This window comes from Talpa europaea, assembly GCF_964194135.1.
Source record: "Talpa europaea genome assembly, chromosome: 2".
NCBI classification, from domain to species: domain Eukaryota; kingdom Metazoa; phylum Chordata; class Mammalia; order Eulipotyphla; family Talpidae; genus Talpa; species Talpa europaea.
Window position 1 is genome coordinate 60,973,791 of NC_140068.1, and position 21,989 is coordinate 60,995,779.

General features: G+C 34.0%; 1 protein-coding gene across 2 annotated transcripts in view; it reads left to right on the forward strand.

The window, feature by feature from the left end:
• Nucleotides 1–1,158: 1,158 nt before the first annotated feature.
• CEP162 (centrosomal protein 162) overlaps nt 1,159–21,989 on the forward strand; it is a gene marked incomplete at its 5' end in the record, with an annotated part of 72,786 nt that continues 51,955 nt past the window's right edge. The window contains 8 exons of one of the 2 annotated variants that reach the window (XM_084228413.1): nt 1,159–1,215; nt 3,603–3,717; nt 6,587–6,733; nt 7,057–7,240; nt 9,001–9,068; nt 13,610–13,725; nt 16,714–16,744; nt 19,224–19,340. In XM_084228413.1, the coding sequence (XP_084084539.1) occupies nt 1,159–1,215; nt 3,603–3,717; nt 6,587–6,733; nt 7,057–7,240; nt 9,001–9,068; nt 13,610–13,725; nt 16,714–16,744; nt 19,224–19,340 (835 nt within the window). The remainder of the gene's footprint in view (nt 1,216–3,602; nt 3,718–6,586; nt 6,734–7,056; nt 7,241–9,000; nt 9,069–13,609; nt 13,726–16,713; nt 16,745–19,223; nt 19,341–21,989) is intronic. The other variant, XM_084228414.1, reaches the window with a different exon arrangement.

Below are 21,989 nucleotides of genomic sequence, written 5' to 3' on the forward strand. Positions count from 1 at the left end.
CTGTTACCTTGGCAACTGCCGGGCCTGCTCCCACCTTCCCAGAAAGCGCGGAATTCAGAGGCTAAGGTAAGTGAGGCTGGACTCTGGCTTCCCTCTCGGTTCTCGGTAGCGGCGTCCTCAGACCCGGCCTGCTGGGCTGTAATCCCCACCTCCTCCCGACTGCATTGCTCGGGGGTCTTTGTCTGCCCGCCGTCCCCCCAACCCTAGCTTCCGGGGCCCCGGACCCTTACAGTAGGGTGCTCCCCATCCCGAGATCTTAGCTGCCTCGTCTCTGACAGATCGGAAATGCTAATGAGGGACAGGAGGTGTGATTCTGCAAGTTGGGCTATTTGTTGCCTGGTTATCCACACCTCCCGCCTCTGCGCGAGAGCTGGGCTGCAAGCTCTTCAGAGGTACAGGCCAGAAATTGGGGCAGATCTGAAGTTGGGCTCTTTAGGAGAACAAGGTAGAATTTGGCGATGCAAGTCATTGTTAATTTTCCCTCTCTCCAAAAGAAATAGAATTCGTTGTTATTTGTATACTGCTTTAACTTTGTTAGGTAGTTTCTGGGTCTTTATCTCCGTTTGTCTGTATCAGGAAACGTCTCCTTACTTGGAAAATATATTTTGTAAAACAATAAGGATTAATAAGTGTCTAGCTGGATAATAAGAGCACAAACTGTTTTGCAAAACAGAAACTGTCTTTTGTATTTGATAACTTTTCAAAGATTTCTTGAGAGGAACGGATATGTTAATCAACCAGTCTCTCTCTGTCTCTCTCTGTCTCTCTCTCTTTCTCTCTCTCTTTCTCTCTCTCTTCCTTCCTTCACCCCCTTCCCTCTACCCCTTCCTTCCCCGATTTAGGAAATATTGTGGAAAGCACCCTTTAACAATTGAATATTAACAATGAAAATGTGATTCTGACTCCCACAAGTAAAGGACATGTGAAACAGCTTGTCCATATAAGCTTTTTACTGAATTTGGAATCTTTTATCCAGCTAACTGGTCAGTAATTGTGCACATATATTCTAAATCCTAAGAGAAACAGCTCAAGTTTAATTCTGGTTGTTTTCAATGCTGTAACATCATTTCTTCAAAAGACGTTTATACCTTTTGTTTAGTGTTTCCAGTGTTAGAAATATCTTGGAATGTTTACTTTGGAAGAAGAAAATTATTGATTATGACTCACTATTCCAAAGAAAAGTTGGATGAAGAGTTTGAACAATTCATGAAAGAGGTAAGTTTTAATGTTTAAAAGCTGTATTTAAATTTGTCTCACAAGAGACTCCTCCTTTGATTACCCTTCAGTTACCCTTCAGTTCTCCCCCTTTTCACTGCTGCCATCCTAGTGGGGAACACTGTCATCTCACCTGGGTTACTGCAGCAGTTCCCAGATACTGTCCCAGAATTCCCTCACCACCATGCAGTCAGCATGTCATTACCTCAGTCAGCTTCTGTTTCTTCCTAACATAAAACACTCTATTGGCATCCCCTCTTCTACAGTAAAATCCTACCTCCTTCCTGGGGTTTTCATGATTTTACTCATGCCTACCTCATTGACTGTATCACTCTTCCTTATCCACTTAGACTATGCTGACGTTTTTTCTTCCCCAGTCTCGCCAAACTTATTTCATTAAAGAGCTTTAAGCTACCTGTTCCCTCTTCCAGTAAGGCTGTTTCCTTATTCTTTACCTGGCTGGTAAAGATCTCATTTTAAATATTAGTACCTCAGAATTAGACTTTTAGCATATGCCCATATTGATTTTTCATTTTGCACACCTGAAACTTACATGATTTCATAATGCAGTGTTATTTCAATAAAAAATATTTAAAAAAAAATCAGTTTATACCAGAGAAGTTTTTTTTTTCTATTTATACAGTTAAAGGTAACTATCACATTTCTAAGTATATCTTGTATTTATTTTCAACTTGAATATCTTGAATATCTTCAACTCACAAAAACTCTTATGTTAGAGAGTTGGATTAGGCAGTGTTTTATTTTTAACAACAAACAACCATGTTTTCAGAGTCATGCTGGTTTCTTATGTTATTCTGATAAGTTATTGCTCAGGTTGTTCACAGATACAGTTTATGTAACTTTGTTTTTAAGGAAATTGGTTGGATTGACCTTTTTTTACAGCTTTATTCAGATATTACGTAGCATACACTTCACCCATTTAATATCTGATTTGGTGGTTTTTAATATATTCTTAGTTACACAATCACAGTTATTTTAGAACATTTTTATCACCCCCAAATGAAACCCTGTACCTTAGTTGTAGCCTTACCCAGCCTCAGGTAATTACTAATGTACTTTCTGTCTCTGAGAATATACCTATTATAAACACTTCTTAGAAATGGAATCATACAATGTGTAGCCTTTGTGACTGGCTTCTTTCACTTAGCCTAATGTTTTCAAGTCTTTCATGTGATGGCATCTCTCAGTGCTCCATTCCTTCTTATAACTGAGTAATATATGGATGTTCCATGTATTGTTTACCTGCTTACCAATTAATGGATGTTTTAATTCTTTCACATTTTGAATTAATGGATATTTGAGTCCTTTCCACATTTTCTCAGTGGTGAATAATGCTACTATAAATGGTTTATTTAGGTTTTTGTGTGAATGTATGTTTTCATGTCTCTTGTGTATATACCTAGGAGCTTGAGTGGAAATGCTAGGTCACATGGTTACTCTGTATAACCTTTTGAGAAACTGCCAGGCTGTTTTGTATGCCATTTTAACTTCACATCAGTGGTGTATTAGCATGTTATATTCCAGTTTCTCCATATCCACACTAGTGCTGTTACTATCTAGGGATTAGCTTTTTAATTTGTTTTGTTTTTAATGATAGTAATCTAGAAAGCAATATGGAAGATTGTGGAGAATAGAGAATTTCGTTAGATAGTAGTGCTGCATTAGATCTTCTCCACAACCCTGCAAGTTAAGTGCTACTATGCTTGTTTTGCATACGAATAAATTTAAAAAGCTAAATTTTCATAAATAATGTAGCTAAAATGTTTTGAAGTTGAAATCTGAATCAGATCTGTTTGACTCCGCAAGTTAGTAGCCGAGAGTGAGGGGGGTAGTTTGGGGTTAGAGTAGGGGATTTAGTACTGTAGTAAAATTTGGGGCTAAAACCCAGAGATGTTCATAAAAGTTTATTAAAATTTATATATCATGTAACAAAATTCTAATTTCTCTGACAAACACCTGAAATTTAGTTCTTCCCGGTCTTGGGATTGTGTATTCTTCCAGAGTGATACTAGGTAATTTTGCTTAATAATTATTCTTAGACCCTAAAGAATGTCTAGTAGACAATTGGTTCATTTTCCTTTCCTGATTAAATTTCTTCATCAATTTTTTTTTTCTTTGTTCTTGTTGATATTTTTTTTTCTTAAGTTAGTCTGCTTCTTTAAATCTCTGTGTGAAATTGATATTTAGAAATCTATGTTTGTTTTTTTTTAAGTTATTTTGCCTACGTACTTTTAAAGATGTTAATTCATACATTGTTGCTGAGACTGTTGTTTATGTAATAGCTAAATTCTAAGAGAATGAATAGAAACATTTTTAATGATGAATGTGATTCTTGAATTCAGAACATAATTTTGCGTCTGATTCAGCTTTCAGATGACTCTTTTGAAAATTCAAACAATACACTTAGACAACCTAAAAAGGAAATGAAAAGGATTGACACAGTGCCATGGTGGATAACTGAGGATGATTTTGAAGATGGTGGTAAATATTGCTGATTTTCATTTTTAAATTATTTGACCACAAGGGGTCAGTCAATACTTTCAATTCTGGGTTTTGCTGTGGTGCTATACGTATATAAAGAAAATAATAATGATAATGTGAATTTTTGAGATTTGAATTGATTTTAGTATTATTTCACAATATTATATATTTATATATTTGAGAATATGTTTCTGCATATCGTATTATTTTACATTAAGAGCTTTCTGTTCAAATTAAGGTGATGAATAATATAGGTATATATTATGTTTAATATAAAATTGACCTGGTGATTTAATAAAATATTCTGGCAATGCATTAATTTTATTGTATCAGGAAGATTTTAATGAATCTATAGATTCTGGTATCATTCTATTAGCATCTGCTTGTTGCTAATAATTTACTGCTTTAATGTGAAAAACTCATTATTGATTTTGTCTGGCACATGTAAATATCTTAACCAAAACTGTTTCTAGTCATGGCATTATAAATGGAAAATTACTCTTTAGTGTTTTCTTCAGTATACTTACATATCCATAAGGAACCCCAGAATACTTATATTAAGTGTTTACACTTTGTGTGGATTAGTGTTAAACACTATTTTGTAAACATTATTTTGTAAACCTATAGTATTTTTTTATCTCTTCTGTAGGGATACAGAAATTTTCTCACAAAAATTAACCTGTGGCTATTGTTTTGCACATAAAATTGTGCCAGAATTCCTTTATGTGAACAGTTAAGGCTCTAACTGGAACCCTCCTTTCTAGCCTCATGACTGCAGCCACACTCAATTATTCTTTATTTCCTGAAAACACCCTTGGCTTCATGCTTCTGTTCCTTAGCTCATGCTTACTTGCCACTGGAATGCCTTTTTCTCACCTCTTTTGTCCAGTAAAGTTAGGTATTACTTCTTTTTTGCAAACCTGCCCTAATTCTTCTAACTCCGTCTTCACAATTATTTTCTCCTTTGTTCTTATGTTGAAACACCATCAAACTTTATATTAATAGTGGTAACCTATAGGGCTGTTCCTGAGGTTAGGAGCTTTCTGGAACCAGAAAATACTTCTATTTTCTTTTGCTCCCTGATCCTCAACAGTAAATAATAAAAGTATTTGATAAATAAATGCTAGATTAAATTTGACAGTCACTTCTTTGTGTTCTTAATACTGTATCATAAGGAAGTGCCTTATTGAGAAATTCTGTGCATTTTTAATAAATCCCTAAATTATCCAACTATGAAGTTTGCATGTGAAGAATTGTTTTTTAGAAAACTTTCCCCTGTTGGTACTTGAAAAGGATGATGAAGTACTGTTGGAGTTGTTGACAAAGATTTGGAGCTTAATTAGCATGAAAGTCTCTTTTCTAGAAAGTAATACGTAGGAGAAGGCATCTGTAAACTCACTCTAAAGGCAAAAATAGGTCCTAGATAAAACATTTGAATGTTGCCTGACTAAAGGTATTTTTTTTAAAGAATATATCAATTAGAGGTGGATTTGGTTAGTAATACTTAAGCAAACTTTGAAAATGTCTTATCTGAACTCAGGGGAGAAGAAATCTTTGCTCAAGGTTATAACCTGGTCCCTGGTTCAATCACAAACATTTATTGACTTAAAGTTATGTTCCTATACTAGGCACTTATGTACAACGACAAGAAAATCTTGTCATCAAGAGTGCCTAGTGTTAAATGAGAATTAAATACCCTGGATGAAGATTGCATTACCACTGTTGTATAGACACCTTTAAATATCAACATGGAGCAAACTTCTACCCTTTTACTTTCTTTTTCAATTGCCATAAGATGATGGCATGCTCTTCTAAGAGGTTGAACTGATCTGATCTTACTCTAACCAGTTATATTCTGCATTATAAGTCACTACTGGATTTTGACGTCTGTTATATTAGTCTCTTGTGAGCTTGATTCACATCTTGTGTGGTCACATGTCTGAGTCGATTCAGAGCCACAGTGGGACTCTGAGCACCCCAACCTCAACGTGCACATTTTCATTTGGAGTGTCTGTTGCAGTATGTATGCAGCTGTGTAGAAATTATTTGATTCAGTAAAACCATTACTCACACAGTCATAAAATAAATGAATTTTAAATCCTTTCTAAGAGGATACTAGTTAGGAGATGTAAGTCTGAATTTCTGAATACTTAGTAAAACTTCCTTCTCAGTAAAAGTGGTATTTTTCTAGTTTTCATGTTTCTATCCCAATGTAATTATTTACTTTAACCACATATCAGTTTTTTACATCAAATATATACCATTAAGGTAAAGAAATTTTGAGGTTACAGATTTTTTTTGTGTTAATTTTTAGTGCTTTTCAAATAAAGAGCAAAACCCTACCCCTACCATGTGAGGCCAAACTTAGTCTGACCAACAGTGCCTACTCTGGGCTTATTTCCTGCCAGGCTGACCTTCAAACTCTAGATCCAACCTCACTGACCCTTTTGTTTACAAATGTGACCTGCCCCTCCCATTGTTGACTATATGTGTGTGCCTTCTCTTTCTCTGCTTGGAACAGCTCACGCAGTATGTCCTGCTCTTCCTTCATATAGTCACAGTCCCATGGTATACTCTGTTAAGTAATTGTGCCACAAAACAGTTTTTAAAAATCTTATCTCAAAAAAAAATTAAAAAAAAATAAAAATCTTGTCTCATTATGCAATTTTTAAAAAGTCTGTTAAAATGCTATGAAAACAAGTAGAGCTGTAATTTTTCTTTTGGGAACTTTAGGTCTGATGCATTTCATTTTGTAAACCACATCTGTTTCGTAGCTTTAGTCCACAAAATTAGTATTATACTGTGTTGGCATAATAGTCAATGCAATTTTTTGAGCATAAATATCTAACTATATCAATACCATCCTTAGGACTGGTTGGGACAAATGTAAGCTACTTAAAAACCAAAAAGACTTCACAGCCCATTTTGGATATAGAAGAAGAATCTACTGAAAGGATTCAATTTCTTAAGAGCAGTGGAACCTCTATCTTAAGTATTGACAGCTTAGAAACAAACGGTAAGAAATATAAGGAATATGAGGTGACAGTTTATTAATTACTATGCTTATAATCAAAATATTTTATAAAAATCATCTCATAACTACTTTGGCGCCACCTTTGCTGAACCATGTAAACAGATTTAATATCTTCCTTGAAGGCTGAGAATTGCATCTCTAGAGAAACCTTGTAACACTGCATATTGACTATAAACATAAATATTTTGTAAGTGCAAGATTGTTTTTATATTTTTTAAAAATTTAATTTTTAATGTCAATAATCTTTACATTAATTTCATCAAAATTGTGTATATTAATAAAGTTTATTTGTTCTTTCTATTTAGAGATAGTAGTTTCTGAGCTCAATCATAGTGTTCTTGGACTGGGATTGGACACATTGGAAGAACAAGAGGAAAAAGAGCAGTTTTTTGCCAGACTAGAGAAAGGCTTAACATCTTCCATTGATTATTCAAGACTAAATAAGGAATTGGATTCTAATGACTCCACACAATTTAAAGATTTACATAGGTATTGTAAATATACTATAATCATTAAATAATTTTTTTGTTTCTCTTTATTTTTGGTATATGCCACAGACTTGAGTGGGAAGTAACTTATTCAGTGGTTTTCCACCGATAAGTAGGTAAGAGCTCCCAGTAGCTATTATAAACTGAGGGATAAAGAAACTGAAAGGGAAGGGGAAGTACAAAACATCGACATTTTGGTCTGTGTCCAGCTTTTGTACATGGTTGACACTGATGACCACCAAGAAACCTACTAGAGATTCAGCTGGTTCTCTCTGAATGCAGTAAACTTCTGATATTTTCAAGTCCTTTGTGAACCCCGATGTCTTTAATTTCCTCAGTTTCAGTTTAATTTTTTGAATTATAAATGAAAGTCTGATTGTAACTAAGATTTTACGGACACCAAACTATAATTATAGGCATGAGGACAATCATAACCTCTTGTTAGAGTGCATGTTTTCCTCAAGACACTTCTTATAGATAGTGGAGGAAGCAGAACAGTGACTTTACAAACTGCAGGGTCTGAGATTGTCACCTTAATTTTAAGCTAACAAGTTATCCTGCCAGTTTTATATATAGATGCTAACAAAAGACCCAAGATTCCTGAGTCAGAAACAAAGGACTTCATTTCTCATAAAAATAGACCCTGAGTGTTATGTTTATTTGCCTCCGTTTCCCCATGTCCCACCAATCATACAGAGGTTACGTAACACAAGGGCCCATCATGAGAGTCGACCCATGCAGTCAGTTGCTTTACAGGAAAGGGTTGCTGTGCTTGAGGAATCTGTTGCTTTCTCTGTAAGTGGAAATAAACCTGCTCTTTGGGTGGAAACATTGCCTCAATCTCACAAGGTTGCTCACTGCAAACACCACTCTGAGAAATGATTTAGAAAAGAGGGGCCTTACTGGCATACCCAGCAAGAATGTGTAAGGACACTCAGAGCTCATGGTGACTGCCCCAACAGTGACAATACAATTTAAGCATGCACAGATATGTTTGCCACACATTTTTTTGCCCCTTTGCAATATATCTTAACTTGTTCTTATTTCTTAACAACGTTCTTATCCACTCATTTTGCTACTGCAGAACAGTCTAGGCAGTGTGCAGCATAGTGTTGAATATGCACTATCAAGTGTCTGCTGTTCTAATAGTTATAGTTTCTTAGATCTGATAATAATCTCACTTTAATGATTGTGGACTGAAAAGGGTAGAATTGATTTCTTGGTTTGAAAGAAAGCTATGCATGAACTAATATAGCCAATATAATTTAAACTTGTTCAAACTCCTTTTGTCTCCTTGCAGAGTTTTTGATTTCATATAAATAGGAATTTATCTTCCATTTTAGGATTAAATTGCTTATTAGCTTATAAATGCTGACCATGGCATTTTTTCTGCCCTCCATGTGGACTTCATTGGTTCTCATAATTTGTGAATTCCTAATCTTTAGTTTAAAAGGGATATATGAACCCTGTGATTTCATATACAAATTATTGCACGCATTTATGTATAAAATTTTGTATATTTGTGTAGAAAGTTAAACAGCATTTTTATTTATTTATTTATTTATTTTTTTGGTAGTGCTTTGGCAATTACCATTAGTCTTCGACTTTAAGCCTCTTTTTCTTATGGTTCTTACGTTTTTAGCTTTGGATAGAACAAGCATAATTGAGAAAACTGTATGTTAGAGATTTTAAAAACTATATACAAAAGATTGCATAGAAATGTGTTATTGTGTAATACTAAATTAAATGATTTTTCTCCAGTAATCAAGCTAATATAGAACTAACTGAAGATAAACATGAAAATGAATTCAAGTATGAAGAACTGGCAGGTAATGCCATGGGTTTTAAAATGTACAATATTTGAAAAGATAATAAAGCTTTTAATAAAGTCATAAGAGAAAAATAGTTAAAAGAAAAATGATACTGTCTGGAAAAGAGCTTTGGACATACAGAGTTAATTGCTTATGTCACAATCTGAGCTACTAAGAAATTGTTAAAAGCGTCTCATTTGCTGCCTTATTTGCTATGAGTGGACAATGGACCAGTTGGGAAGACAGAAAAAAAAGATATTTTGTGCTAGGATTGGGGAAATCCATAGAGGCCAGGATAGAAACCTCTAAAGCATATTTGGAGAAGTAATTTATCTTCCTTTCTCCATCTTTTGATTTATGTATGATTATATTTAAAATGATTTCCCTGTAGATAACATAAAGCTGGCTTTTGCTTTTTGACCCAGTCTAACAGTCTCTAACTTCTAATTGAAAGGTTTCTACCTTTTACAAAAATATCTTTATCCTAATGGTTATGGTTATTTACTATTTTGCCATTTGATTTTACCCTCCCATCTTTTTTGTTGTTGTGACTGCTTTTGTCCCATATTCAGTTGGATTGAGTATTTATTGCATTCCATTTTATCCCTTCTTTAGGCCTGTTATTTATAAATAACTCTTTGCTGTAGGACTTTTTTCTTCGTCGCCCTATGATTCACAATATGAGTCTCTTTTAGATTTTCCTTTTAGAATACCATTTCATAGGAGTGCCCTCCCACACTTGCCCTTGCCCTCTGATTCTTATTTCAAATTATGTAAGTATGTTAGAAAGCAAAATTTTCTATCATAGGTCGCTAAGACTTTTATTTTATCAAGCTTTTTTTTCTCTCTTCAATTGCTATTGCTCTGTTTTCAGGTTCACTAACTTTTTCTTTAATCTGTTAAGTCATTGAATGATTATTTTTCTTAGCATTTTTTTTTTGGCATTTTTAATATCTTTCCTCAATAACAACCGCCCCCTCCGCCTGCCCCAAGACCTCAATATTTTGCATATTTTGCTATCTCAGTGTTTATTCATTTCTGGTTTTCTATTGATTGCATTTTCTTCTTATTGGTCATTTTCTCTCCTTGGAAATCTAATGATTTTTTTGTGGGTGTTTGATATTGCAGAGTTTTATGTTGCTGAGTATGTGGATTTTGTTTTCTTTTAAAGAGTGGTGAGTTTTGTTCTGGCATTTTATTGATCCTGCCAGTTTGATCCTTTGGAGATTTTTCTTATGCTTTGTTAGGGGAATTCTAGAGTAGTCTTTACTCTTGGTAAAGTTCAACACTGCTTAAGGCACAGTGCTTCTCAGGTTTCCATTGATTACCCTATTGATCAATGAGGACTTTTTCTATTTTGTTTTTCTTTTTTAAAGATTTATTTTTACACAAGAACCAGGGTACAGGCCAGATACACAGGAGGGTAAGAGAATTCACCAGAGACAGAGTAGGGAACAGAACAGGCAGACTAAAGAAATACACTGCTAAGGGGAGCAGCGGGCGAAACAGGAGAGGTCTGCTTCGCCGTGTGGGATTCTTGCCGGCTGGCCGGGATGGAACCCGCGCTGCAGAAACTGAGGACAGCTTCATAGTGTGGTGCTGAACTGCCTGCGTCACCAGGGAGGCCCTAAGTGAGGACTTTTTCCACCCATGCTGCTTAGTGCTCCATTAACTCTTTCTCCTGTGTGAATTTTTGGAACTGTGCATCCTGTAGCTTCCCAATTGTTGTTTGCTCAAACTATACAGAAAGAGCTTAGTAGTCAGCAAAGACTCAGGGGAACCTTTAAGCCCATTTCTAGAGCTCTGTTCTTACATAGCTACCTCCTCTGTCAGTGCCCTCTTGAGCCTTCCTTAACAGTTGTCTGTATCTTCTCAACATGGTGAGGCAGTCCTGATCTCCCTGTCCTGGTCAGCACTCCAGAGTTGCCTCTGGAGTTACCATCAGGCAAGTAAAGGTCCCAGCTCATTTGTTTATCATTTCTTAGGAATCACATTCTTACACTGCCATTTGGCCAATGTCTAAAAATAGTTGTTTTATCTATTTTGTTCAATCTATCAGTTGTTTTCAAAGTCTTAAATCCATTATGGCAAGGGAGAAAGTCCTCTAGCTTTCATCATACTAAAAAACCTGCACATAAATTTTCAAACAAATAATAAGAAATATCTCCAAAAAGGATCTTTTAGTCTTTTATATTGAGTATTATTTATTTTATTTGAATTTTAAAAACATTTTCTACTTATGCAAATACTATTTTCAAGGTTAGAAGGGTGGGGAATAAAATAATGGAAACATTCTTAACCTTGAATGTATGACATCTTTCTTCCTGAAAGGTCAGGACACTATAAATTATATTCTCATTGTTTTTCAAAGAATATGGAAGAACCTAGATATTATATTTTATATTTTTCCTATATTTTATATTTCTCCATGCCTTCAATTTGGTTTTGTTCTTTTGTTTTCATATAAGCTTAATTTGCCTTGTTTTTGTTTTTTTTTAAATCTCTGATATGTTGTTTTCCTTTCCTTTATTTCCATTTCTTTTCTCTTTGTCTACCAATGATATTTCTGTCCAACTTCAAGCCTACTTTATTCCTGACAAATTCCTGGGGGTGGTATATATCAATTATATATTTGGACAGTAGTATTTGCCTATGACTGTTCACTTACTAAGTACATTTATAAAAATGTAGTTTTGAAAATCACACATTAGATTAGCACTTTTCCCAATCAAACATATTTGACTTTATTAACTTTCAGTCAGGATTAAATGAAATACTGGCTATAATACTAGCAAAGATAATTACTACTACTAAACATAATAGATAACACATATATATATTTGATGTTATAAATCAGCCACTGTTGTAAATACTTTAACTCTTAATCTTGTCAGCAACTCTGAGATAAATACCCAAAGGGTTTATTGTTTATTATAATTTTTTTTTATATTTTATAGATGGGAATAGTGAGGAAGAGAAAATGTATGACATGCTAACCTTCTATAGCTAAAATTAAAACCTTCTATAGCAAAATTAGAACCAGAAATGCTATGCTGTACTGCCTGAGCTATGCTATACTTAAGTGCTATGCTGTACTGCCTGAGCTATTTCTTGTTCTTGTCTCTTTGCTGTCAAATACTATATCCCTTTCTGATTTCATGTCATTAGTCTAAATTCATTGTCATACCTTCCCAGAGCTCTTCTCTCTTTGTTCATAATTTAAAGCAAGTATAATTTCTAAGGTTACTTAAAATTCACTGGTTTCTATCTTTACTCTCAGATTCTTAAATATTGTTTATTGGTCCTAGGATATAGAAATATGTGTAATGTTAAGTTTTTTTCAATAGCTTTTTTGTGACTTATATCTACTGATATTTAAAAAATCCCAAACAATGTTCTTTCTCATTTGGACAAGAAGCAAAGGTGAGCCTCTCAGCCTTTGAGTATAGGTGTTAATGTAGTTCACGAACTAACCTAACTTATCTAGGTTACAAAACCCAGGCTGTTTTCCTTGTGAACTAAAGTGAAGATATTTCTGTAGCCAGATATCATAGGAGACATCTTGATTTAACTTGTAAGCCCTCTGGAATTAATTTTCAAACTTCCATTGTTAATTACACTTAAGTTCTATGCTTCATTCTGAGAAAATACTAAAGGACAGCCATTCCAGACGTAGACTCTCTGGTAAATCATACAGTCTTTCCCCATCAGACCACCCCATTTCTGAATGTGATATTTAATTTTTAAAATACAGTAAGATGATGCTTTTTTCTCAGATGATTGGTTTTTCTCTGAAAAAGGCCATTCTCTTTCCATTAGAATCTGCAGATTTCAATCAGTCCTCTGATTTAAAAGGTATAAAGCAGCAAGTTAAAAATTGACAAAGAGATGTTGTCAGATAATTCCTGCCCCATCTTCCCCATAAGTGATGGGGGAAGATCACTTATATATGTTAACATTGATACCCTCTCTGTTCTGCAAAGCCATCAAGATAGAATTGGGGACTTCACTGAGAATTAATGGGAAACAATGATGGTCATAAAGGGCCAATATTTACCGAAGGAATAGGGAAAGCTAAGGAGGTCAAAAGGTTAGAAATCAATCTGATATAAGTAGTGATAAGACTTACAGTAGAAATACCTATAGAGACCAAAAAATACAACTTATAAAAGAGAAATCAAAATTCAATCTTTTTAAGAGTGGCAAGATTTCACAAATGTATGACCTTTTGTAAGGAAGCAACTTAAGAGTTTTGTTTTTAAAAAACAAATATGAAATTTTTGTCTTTGGACAACTCTTGAAATTTTTATTTGATTAATAAAGTCAAAAATCAAAACTATAAAACTCATAATTTTTTGAAAGTACAAAAAAAGATAAACCTACAGTATTTTTTATTAATTTTTATTAAATCTTTGCAAAAAATGTTCTCTAAAAGTATCTTTATGTTAATATTTCAATAAGTTATTCTTATGCAGAATTCTTCCTTTGGAGATCAACAGTCTTTTCCTAAATTTGACTTTGAGTATGAACCTTGTATATTTTTACATTATTTTCTTCAGAAAATTACAGTGATGATTTTGAAAATGAAGATATTGATGTACCTTTGACTACTAATGATGAAGATACTAGTTCCAAAGAAATTTCCAAATCAGAAAAAATAAATGCACCCAAACAGGTATATGTCAGTTATATATTTTACAGTTCATTTATTACCTTAGCAGATTGTTACTATATGAAGTCTTATTCATTGTTATAAAGTTATAGGTCTCTTAAAACACAGCCATTTTCTTAGTTCAGTTTGTCAATTTAGGTCTAAATCTTTCATTTTCTAAAAGACTGCTTTTGGCATGTAATTGCCTTGAGTTAAGCTTTAGAAATTGAAAACAGAGGGCCTCCCCGGTGGCTCAGCGGTTGAGCACTGGGTTGAGAAGCTGCCAGAGCTTCTGCAGTGCCGGTTCGATCCCCAGCTGCTCCCCGGCCACTGGAGGACGGTCCCACATGGCGGGCGGGCAAACCTCTCCTGCCGCCCGCTGCTCCCCTTAGCAGTGTATTTCGGTCCTTCTGCCTGCTCTGCTCCCTTCTCTGACTCTGGTGAATTCTTTCACCCTCCTGCGCTTCTGACTGTACCCAGTGCTTGTATAAATAAATCTTTAAAAAAAAGGTGAAATGCTGAAAAATACATGCTGTAATATCCCATAAAAAAAAAAGAAAGAAAGAAATTGAAAACAGGGCCTCCCCTGATGGCACAGGTGGTTGAGCGCCACGCTTTGAAGCTGTCTGCAGTCTCTGCAGTGCCGGTTCGATCACGGCCATCTGGCGAGGGTCCCACATGGCATGGCGGACCTCTCCTGTCACGCCCGCTGCTCCCCTCAGCAGTGTATTTCCTCAGTCTGCCTGTTCTGTTTCCAGCTCTGTCTCTGGTAAATTCTCTCACCCTCCCGTGCATCTGGCCTGTACCCCAGTTCTTAAATAAATAAATAAATCTTTAAAAAAATTTAAATTGAAAACAAAATATCAAATCTAATTTTTAAACAAGTATATTAAATTATACTTTTCTTTCATAGGTCTTGTCGTTGTGGAGTATAATTGATTTTTCTTCTCTGTATTTATGTTAGAAGCAGTATTACTGTGTGAAAATTACTTGACTAACAATGAATTAAATTATTCAGTTCACATTAAATGTTGCTATACCCTAATTTTTTTGCTTGTCAGTTCTTACCAAGACTGGTTAAGGATACAGTACATATTGTCTGCCAGACAGAACTTACTCTTGAAGCTACCTAATAGTAACTAGCAGGGTAGTTACTATTTGTTATATTGGTCTTGATCTGGGTAATAATCTCTTTTGGGACTGTGTGTTAGGACTAGATGTTTTGAACATGTGTAAAGCCATAGACTATGAAGCACTTTCGGTTATTATAAACACTTTTATTTTAAAATTTGCCTAGTACTTAGTCCTTGAATGTCCTTACATCACTCAGTTTTGGCGGGTGAGAGCAAGGTGACCTTATAATTTGAGGCAGATTAATGTGAATGTGATCTGATGATTATCCTTAGAAACTTAGTGGGATTTATACTGGAAGATTGCAAATAAGTAAAATTTTTCATAATTTTTAATAAAATTTCACATAGGCTCTTGTTATTATAAGATCATCAGTCTTTTTCCCTTATTGTTTAAAATTAATGATCAAATATAACTTGTATTGTTTCATCTACGATTCAAGAGATAAAATTTTCAAAACTCATGTCACCAGTGGCAAGGTAGTTTTATTACTGAAAAATAAATAGGTCAGTGGAAGGTATGGATAATATGTTTAACTAAACTTGGTTATACTTACTATAATTTTGGTTATAAGTATTTAAGTATATAACCAAAATTATAACAAGTATAAGCATATACTTTGGTTATAAGTATATAACCAAACTTATAATACTAAATATAACTTATCATAAGTTAAGCTTATAATAAGTATAACTAAACTTGGAAGTCTCGTAAAGAACCTTCTGTGTAAAGATCAAAATAGGAAAGGCTTAAAAATTATTATTATGTAATGATCCTATATACTGACTAAAGCATAGAGGATATAGGTGACGCTCAATAGAAAATTCGCCTAAGCTAACTTATTATGTTGACAAATTTCAACTATCTTGCCATTGGTGACCTGAGGTTTTAAAATTTTTATCTCTTGAATTGCAGATATAACAATACAAGTTATAATTGATCATTAATTTAATTTATTTTTTTTAAGATTTATTTATTTATACAAGCACTGGGTACAATCAGAAGTGCAGGAGGGTGAGAGAATTCACCAGAGCCAGAGGGGAGAGCAGAGCAGGCAGACTGAAGAAGTACACTGCTGAGGGGAGCAGTAGGCACAGCAGGAGAGGTCTGCGTGCCATCTGGGACCCTCGCCTGGCAGCTGTGGATCGAACCAGCGCTGCAGAGGCTGCAGGTAGCCTTGCAGCCCAGCACTCAACCACTGCACCACCAGGGGAGGCCTGTTAATTTTATTTTTTTTGAAGATTTATTTATTTATGAATATAAGAGCTAGGGTACAGGTCAGAGAAGCGGGGGGGGGGGGGGGTGAGAGGATTCACCAGAGACAGTAGGGAACAGAACAGGCAGACTGACTGAAATAACTGCTGAGGGGAGCAGCGGGCAAAACAGGAGAGGTCTGCCTCTCCATGTAGGTTGCTCCCTGGCCAGCAGGGGATCGAACTTGTGCTGCAGAGGCTGTGGATTGCTTCATAGTGCAGTGCTTAACCCCTTGCACCACCAGGGTGGCCCTGATCATTAATTTTAAACAATAAGGGGAAAAAGATTGGTGATTTTATAATAATGGAGTCTATGTGAAATAGCCATGTTATATTATAGTTTAAAAAACTGAAGAATTTCTATGTAGGGTAAACAAACAGATGACATGTAATTACTTTAAACAACTCTTATTAAGATGTAAGTTCATTACTGGTGCATTCTAGATGTCTCTCCCAACTATAACCTTTAGTCTTGTAAAATTATTGGTGAAAAAGAACTAAAAAGTACGTTTCCTGATCTTTTCATAGTGGAATAAAGCACTGGCTTTCAAATTTTATTATTATTTACACTGTGGTCATTTTATATAACTGTTTTCAGATCATATGATTATTTTATCTCTTAATTTAGGAAGAAGAGAAAACTGGCATGCTGGCTAACGGTAAATATTATGTATATTGACAAAAAATTGTTCTGTTCAGAATTATACCTAATTAATTCTGAATAAGTCAATGTCATTAAAAAAAATCACTAATGAGTTAAAGATCACAGATTTTCTCAATAGTGTATCCCTTGTACTTGTCTTGAATCTTTCCTGTTATATTTAAGAATATTGCTATTTTAAAAGCCCATAAACAGGTGACTTTATGGGTTAAATCCGTCAAATGTTCAAAGAAGACTTAATGCTAATGTTTAAACTCTTTCAAAAAATGAAAGAGAGAAACTTATACAAATTCATTCCATGAAGCCAGCATTACCTTGATAACTAAAACAATATATGAAAATGATTCCATTTACAATAGCATCAAAAAATAAAATACTTATGTTTAAATTTAAGCAAGATAAAAGTTCTGTACATTGAAAACTATAAAACTTTGACAAAGAAATAGAAGATGATATTAAAAAAGTAGATAATCCATGTTCATGATTTTTAAAAATTAATATTATTTAAATGTCCATACTGCTCATCTATAGATTCAGTGTAATCTCTATCAATATTCCAAAGGAATAGAGAAAGCAATCCTAATATTCACTTGGAACCATGAAAGACCCCAGCTAGCCAAAGCAATATTGAGAAAAACAAAACTGGAAGCATCACACTTCTGCACCTCAAGCTATTACAAAATTATCAAAACAGTATGATATTGGCATTAAAAAATAGACACATAGATCATGGAATAAAGAAGCTAGAAATGTGATAATTAATTTTTGCATATATGTCAGTTTTGCATATATGATCAATTTTTTACAAAGGTGCCAAGAATACACAGTGATGAAAGGATGGTCTCTTTAATAAGTGATATTTGAAAAACTAGCTAGTGATATGCAAAAGGTGAACCTGGAAGCCTGTCATACTCCATACACAGAAATCAACTCAAAATGATTAAAGCCTTGAACATAAGACCAGTGGCCATAAAACTTTTAAAAGAAAACATAGGAAATAAGCTCCCTGACGATCTTGACCGTGATTTTTTTTTTCCAATTTGACACTGAAACCAAAGATAGGCAAAAGCAAAAATAAATAAGTAGGACTACATCAAGCTAATAATGTTTGTACAGCAAAGGAAACCATCAACAAAATTTAAAAGAACAATATGGAATGGGAAAAAATATTTGTAATCCCGGAAGGTGTTTATGTCTAAAATATACAAGGAACTCCTGAAACTCAATAGGAAAAAAACAAACAATCTACTTACCCAAATTAAAAATGGGCAAAGGACTCGAATAGACATTTTTGTAAAGAGGACGTACAAATGACCAAAAGGTATATGAAAAGAGTCTCAACTTCACTAATAAGATAAATGCAAATAAAAATAGCTTGAATTATCCCCACTTCTTTTTGGGAAGAGTGTGGAAAAATGGACTCCTGTATACATGGTGGGAATGTAAAGTGGTATAGCTCCTATGGAAAACAACATGAGTTCCTGAAAAAAACACAAAAAAACTGTAAATAAAAATAAAATTAAAATCCAGCAATCCCATTTCTGGAGATATATTTTGAAGAGAGATCTCTACTCCCATGTTCATTGGAGCATTATCACAATAGCCAAGATATGGATACAACCTAAATGTCCATTGATGGATGAATGGTTAAAGAAAATTACCTATTGCTGTGTGTGTATATCCAGTGTAATAATATTCAGCCTTAAAAGAAAAGGGAATTCTTTCATTTTCAACAGCATGGGGCAATGTGGATGACATTATGCTAAGTGAAATAAACCAGATGCAGAAAGACAATACTGCATGATCTCACTTATATTTGGAATCTAAAATAAGAACAGAGTAGGATGAAGGTTAATAGGGACTAGGGGGATGGGATGTGGGAAAATGTTGTTGAAGGGGCACAAAGATTCAGTAATGCAAGACGGTCCTAGAGATCACATGTACATCAACATAAATATAGTTAATATTGTATAAGAGAAATTTGCTGAGACGGGAAATCAAACATTCTTAACACACGCAAGTAGCTATTTAGGGTGGTAGATATGTTAAGTAGCTTGATTGTGGTGAATATTTCACAGTTTATACATATATCAAGTCATCAAGTTATACAGCTCAAATATATATATATTTTTTATATTGTCAACTGTGTCTCAATAAAGTTTGGGAAGGGTTTAGAATATTTCTAGTTATTTTTCTCAGGCTTTCCACACTTAAATGTTATGGGACTTATATAACCATAGATACATATGCTGATGTTAGCCTACTTTCTTGCACATGAGAAGAAAACCATGCTTATTACAATATTATATATTATTTAAATGTAAACATTTTTCTTTGCGTTATACAGTAATAAGTTATTTGCTTAAAAAACAATATGGCTTGTTTTAATATTATATTATTAAAATATTTTATTAATTAAAGGAACCATACAAATTTCTCTACATTCTTAGTCTTTTTTTTCTTTTATATTGTTCCAGTAGTGCTGCTTGATTCGTTAGACTCTGTTGCAGAGGTCAACTTTGATGGTGAAGATAAAGCAACAACTCAGCCCAAAGCCCTGCCAGAAGTGACGGATAATGAAATGACAGGAACAGGTAAAAATGTTTGCAAATGTATTCTCTGAATATGTAATATTTTATGACTATTTGACTTCATTTTTAGGACTATCTGTATAATATTTAATAATCAGTCTCTATCAATACATAATAGCTGTATTGACAATAAAATTTTGCATTTTCTATTATACATATAGGTAAAATTTTACATCACATTTTGAAACAATCTGACTTGCTAATGGTTACACTCAATGCTAATATGCCAATTAAAGTCTGTTTCTAAATGAACACTTATTAAAAAAATGAATGAATGCTGTTGATACATAGCAGTAGGTGAATACTAATTTTTTGTGTCCCTCCAGGGTATTCAGAATTCAGAGTATTCAGATAATTAAATTTGCCGGGTGTAGGAGCAATGAGATTTTTGTTTTGTGCTTTTCCATAGTCTCTTCAATAGCAGAAAGAGGGAAATCACATCTCAAAATTCTGAAATGCCTAGGGACACCTAGACTTTACAAAAGGTTGTAAAGGCCTTTCAGATAGTACCTTTTCAAACCTTTTTAAAGCAGTGAAATCTTCATCTCCAAATGAAATCTTACTTATGACTCTGTAAGTAAAAATGGTATTTTATAAATCTAAATGTTTGCATTTCGAACCTATGCTTATAAGTTAGTGACAATAATAATGGTCTTTTGAAATCAGAAATTAGAAATAGTTGTTATCATCTAATATCACCATCAGACCTTCATTAACTTTTTGTATTTTGTTTTTGTTGTGTAGTATAAAAAATTTCTTCATTTAGCGTATGAATTGTGGCAAAGTATAACTTATTAATCAGCTTGCTTTATAAGTCTCAGTTGATCAGTGTGTTCAACTGAGTGTGACCAGTTGAACACACTAAACCAATCTAGATACATGGAGAAAAAGAGCAATATAAATGATAAATTACTAACTCACTCTAAATATGTGCTTACACTATTTTGTTTTTTGTTTTCTTAATTAAAAACACCTACAGAAAAGTTCATGTCTCACAATAGTGCAATCTGAGGTATTTTCAAATACAGAACTTATCCATGTAACCAACAACCTGATCAAACACCAAAATATAACCCAGCATCTCTTATTTTGAGTCACTGCCATTCCAGGAGTTACCATTCTCTTGTCTTTTTTTATTCATTTCCATTTTAAAATATAAATAGAAAAGTCAAATATTACAATTTTCCCATCACGCCACATTACTCATTTACTTGTTACTAACCAACAGAGAATTCTGCTGTGATGAAGGTGTGTACTAAACACGTTTCTCATTCTTACTGCTGTGTAGGTACATGTCACATATGTGCTGTCATAGTCTACTCACAAGCAGATCTGCTTGCACAGTTGTTTTCAGTAAGCAGACTTGAATTCTTTAAAAAACCAGTGTAAGAGCCTAGCTCTTCTAATCAGTGATACACATTACAGGAAGTTTATATATGTACTAGATGGCCGGAGAATATTCTAAGATATGCATGAGAACAAAGCAGAAGACAAAAGTAATCACTCAGAACTTCTTCAAAATACTGCAGTTATATAAATGGCACATTGGGGTTTCATATTAATTTCTATTATAGTTTTTAAATGTGACTTAAAATGAAATTTCAGTCAACCATCTGTGGGACTTACGATTTTTTCTGAAACAGTATGATTTTGTGAACAGTATAAAACCACTGCTGTAGATTATAAGAGAAGGTAAAAGTAAAAATATGTCTTGCTGAAAGTAAATATTCTCTATAGCGATCCAAATAGTTCTATTAAGCTATAGCTTTTTTGGTCTTACTTCTGAAAAGTCTGGACTCTGAAATAGTTTGATGAGTCAATTACTGGAAGATAGTAGAGTATGAACTTACTCTTACATGTATCCTTGGCTTCATATTCCCAGCTTTGCCAGTTTCAGCTGGGTGACTTTGGACAATTCCTGTAAGACTGTTTCCTCTTCTTTAAAATGAAACCTTGTGGTAGAAAACTGAGATAAGGAATAGTGCCTTGTTCATTAGTAAGATTCAACAATTAGCACCAACTTTATGGTTGTTATCGTTACTGTTATTTTTCAACCTTCTGTTAATGCTATTAAGTTTTAATAAACAACCTAAGGGCATATATGTAAATACTTAATCTCTCTGAGGTATTGAATTTTCCTAGTACTTCAAAAATACATTTGAAAATCTTCAAATCAGCATCTGAACTTGATTTAACAACTACAAAGATCATAGGTTTTTGTTTTGGTTGGTTTTTTAACCATGTTTTTTTCCAGTATTTAGCAGGCTCGATTATGTAATACATTGTCAAAGATCATCTTTAAAAATATTATTTATGAATTTTTTTCTTGCCTTGTTGTATTTAAAAGGTTGCTAATTATAAAAATTAAGTTTTCCTAAGACCAGGGCAGATCTAGCCTTTCACTCACATTCCTGTGTCTCACAGGCAAGCACCATTCTGTGCTGTGGCTGCATGACCAGAGCACTCACAGATGACAGTGCTGCTGCACAGCGAGGCCCTCTCACCCGCGAAACAGGACTGGATTCTTCTCAGCTTTCTAAAGCAGAAAGACATAGGGGTGTTTATACTTTTAGTGACATAAAATAACTGCAAAGTCCTGTTTTTTAATATAAATGGCAAAGAAGTCAACCCTTTCTCCCTTCATAAAATATA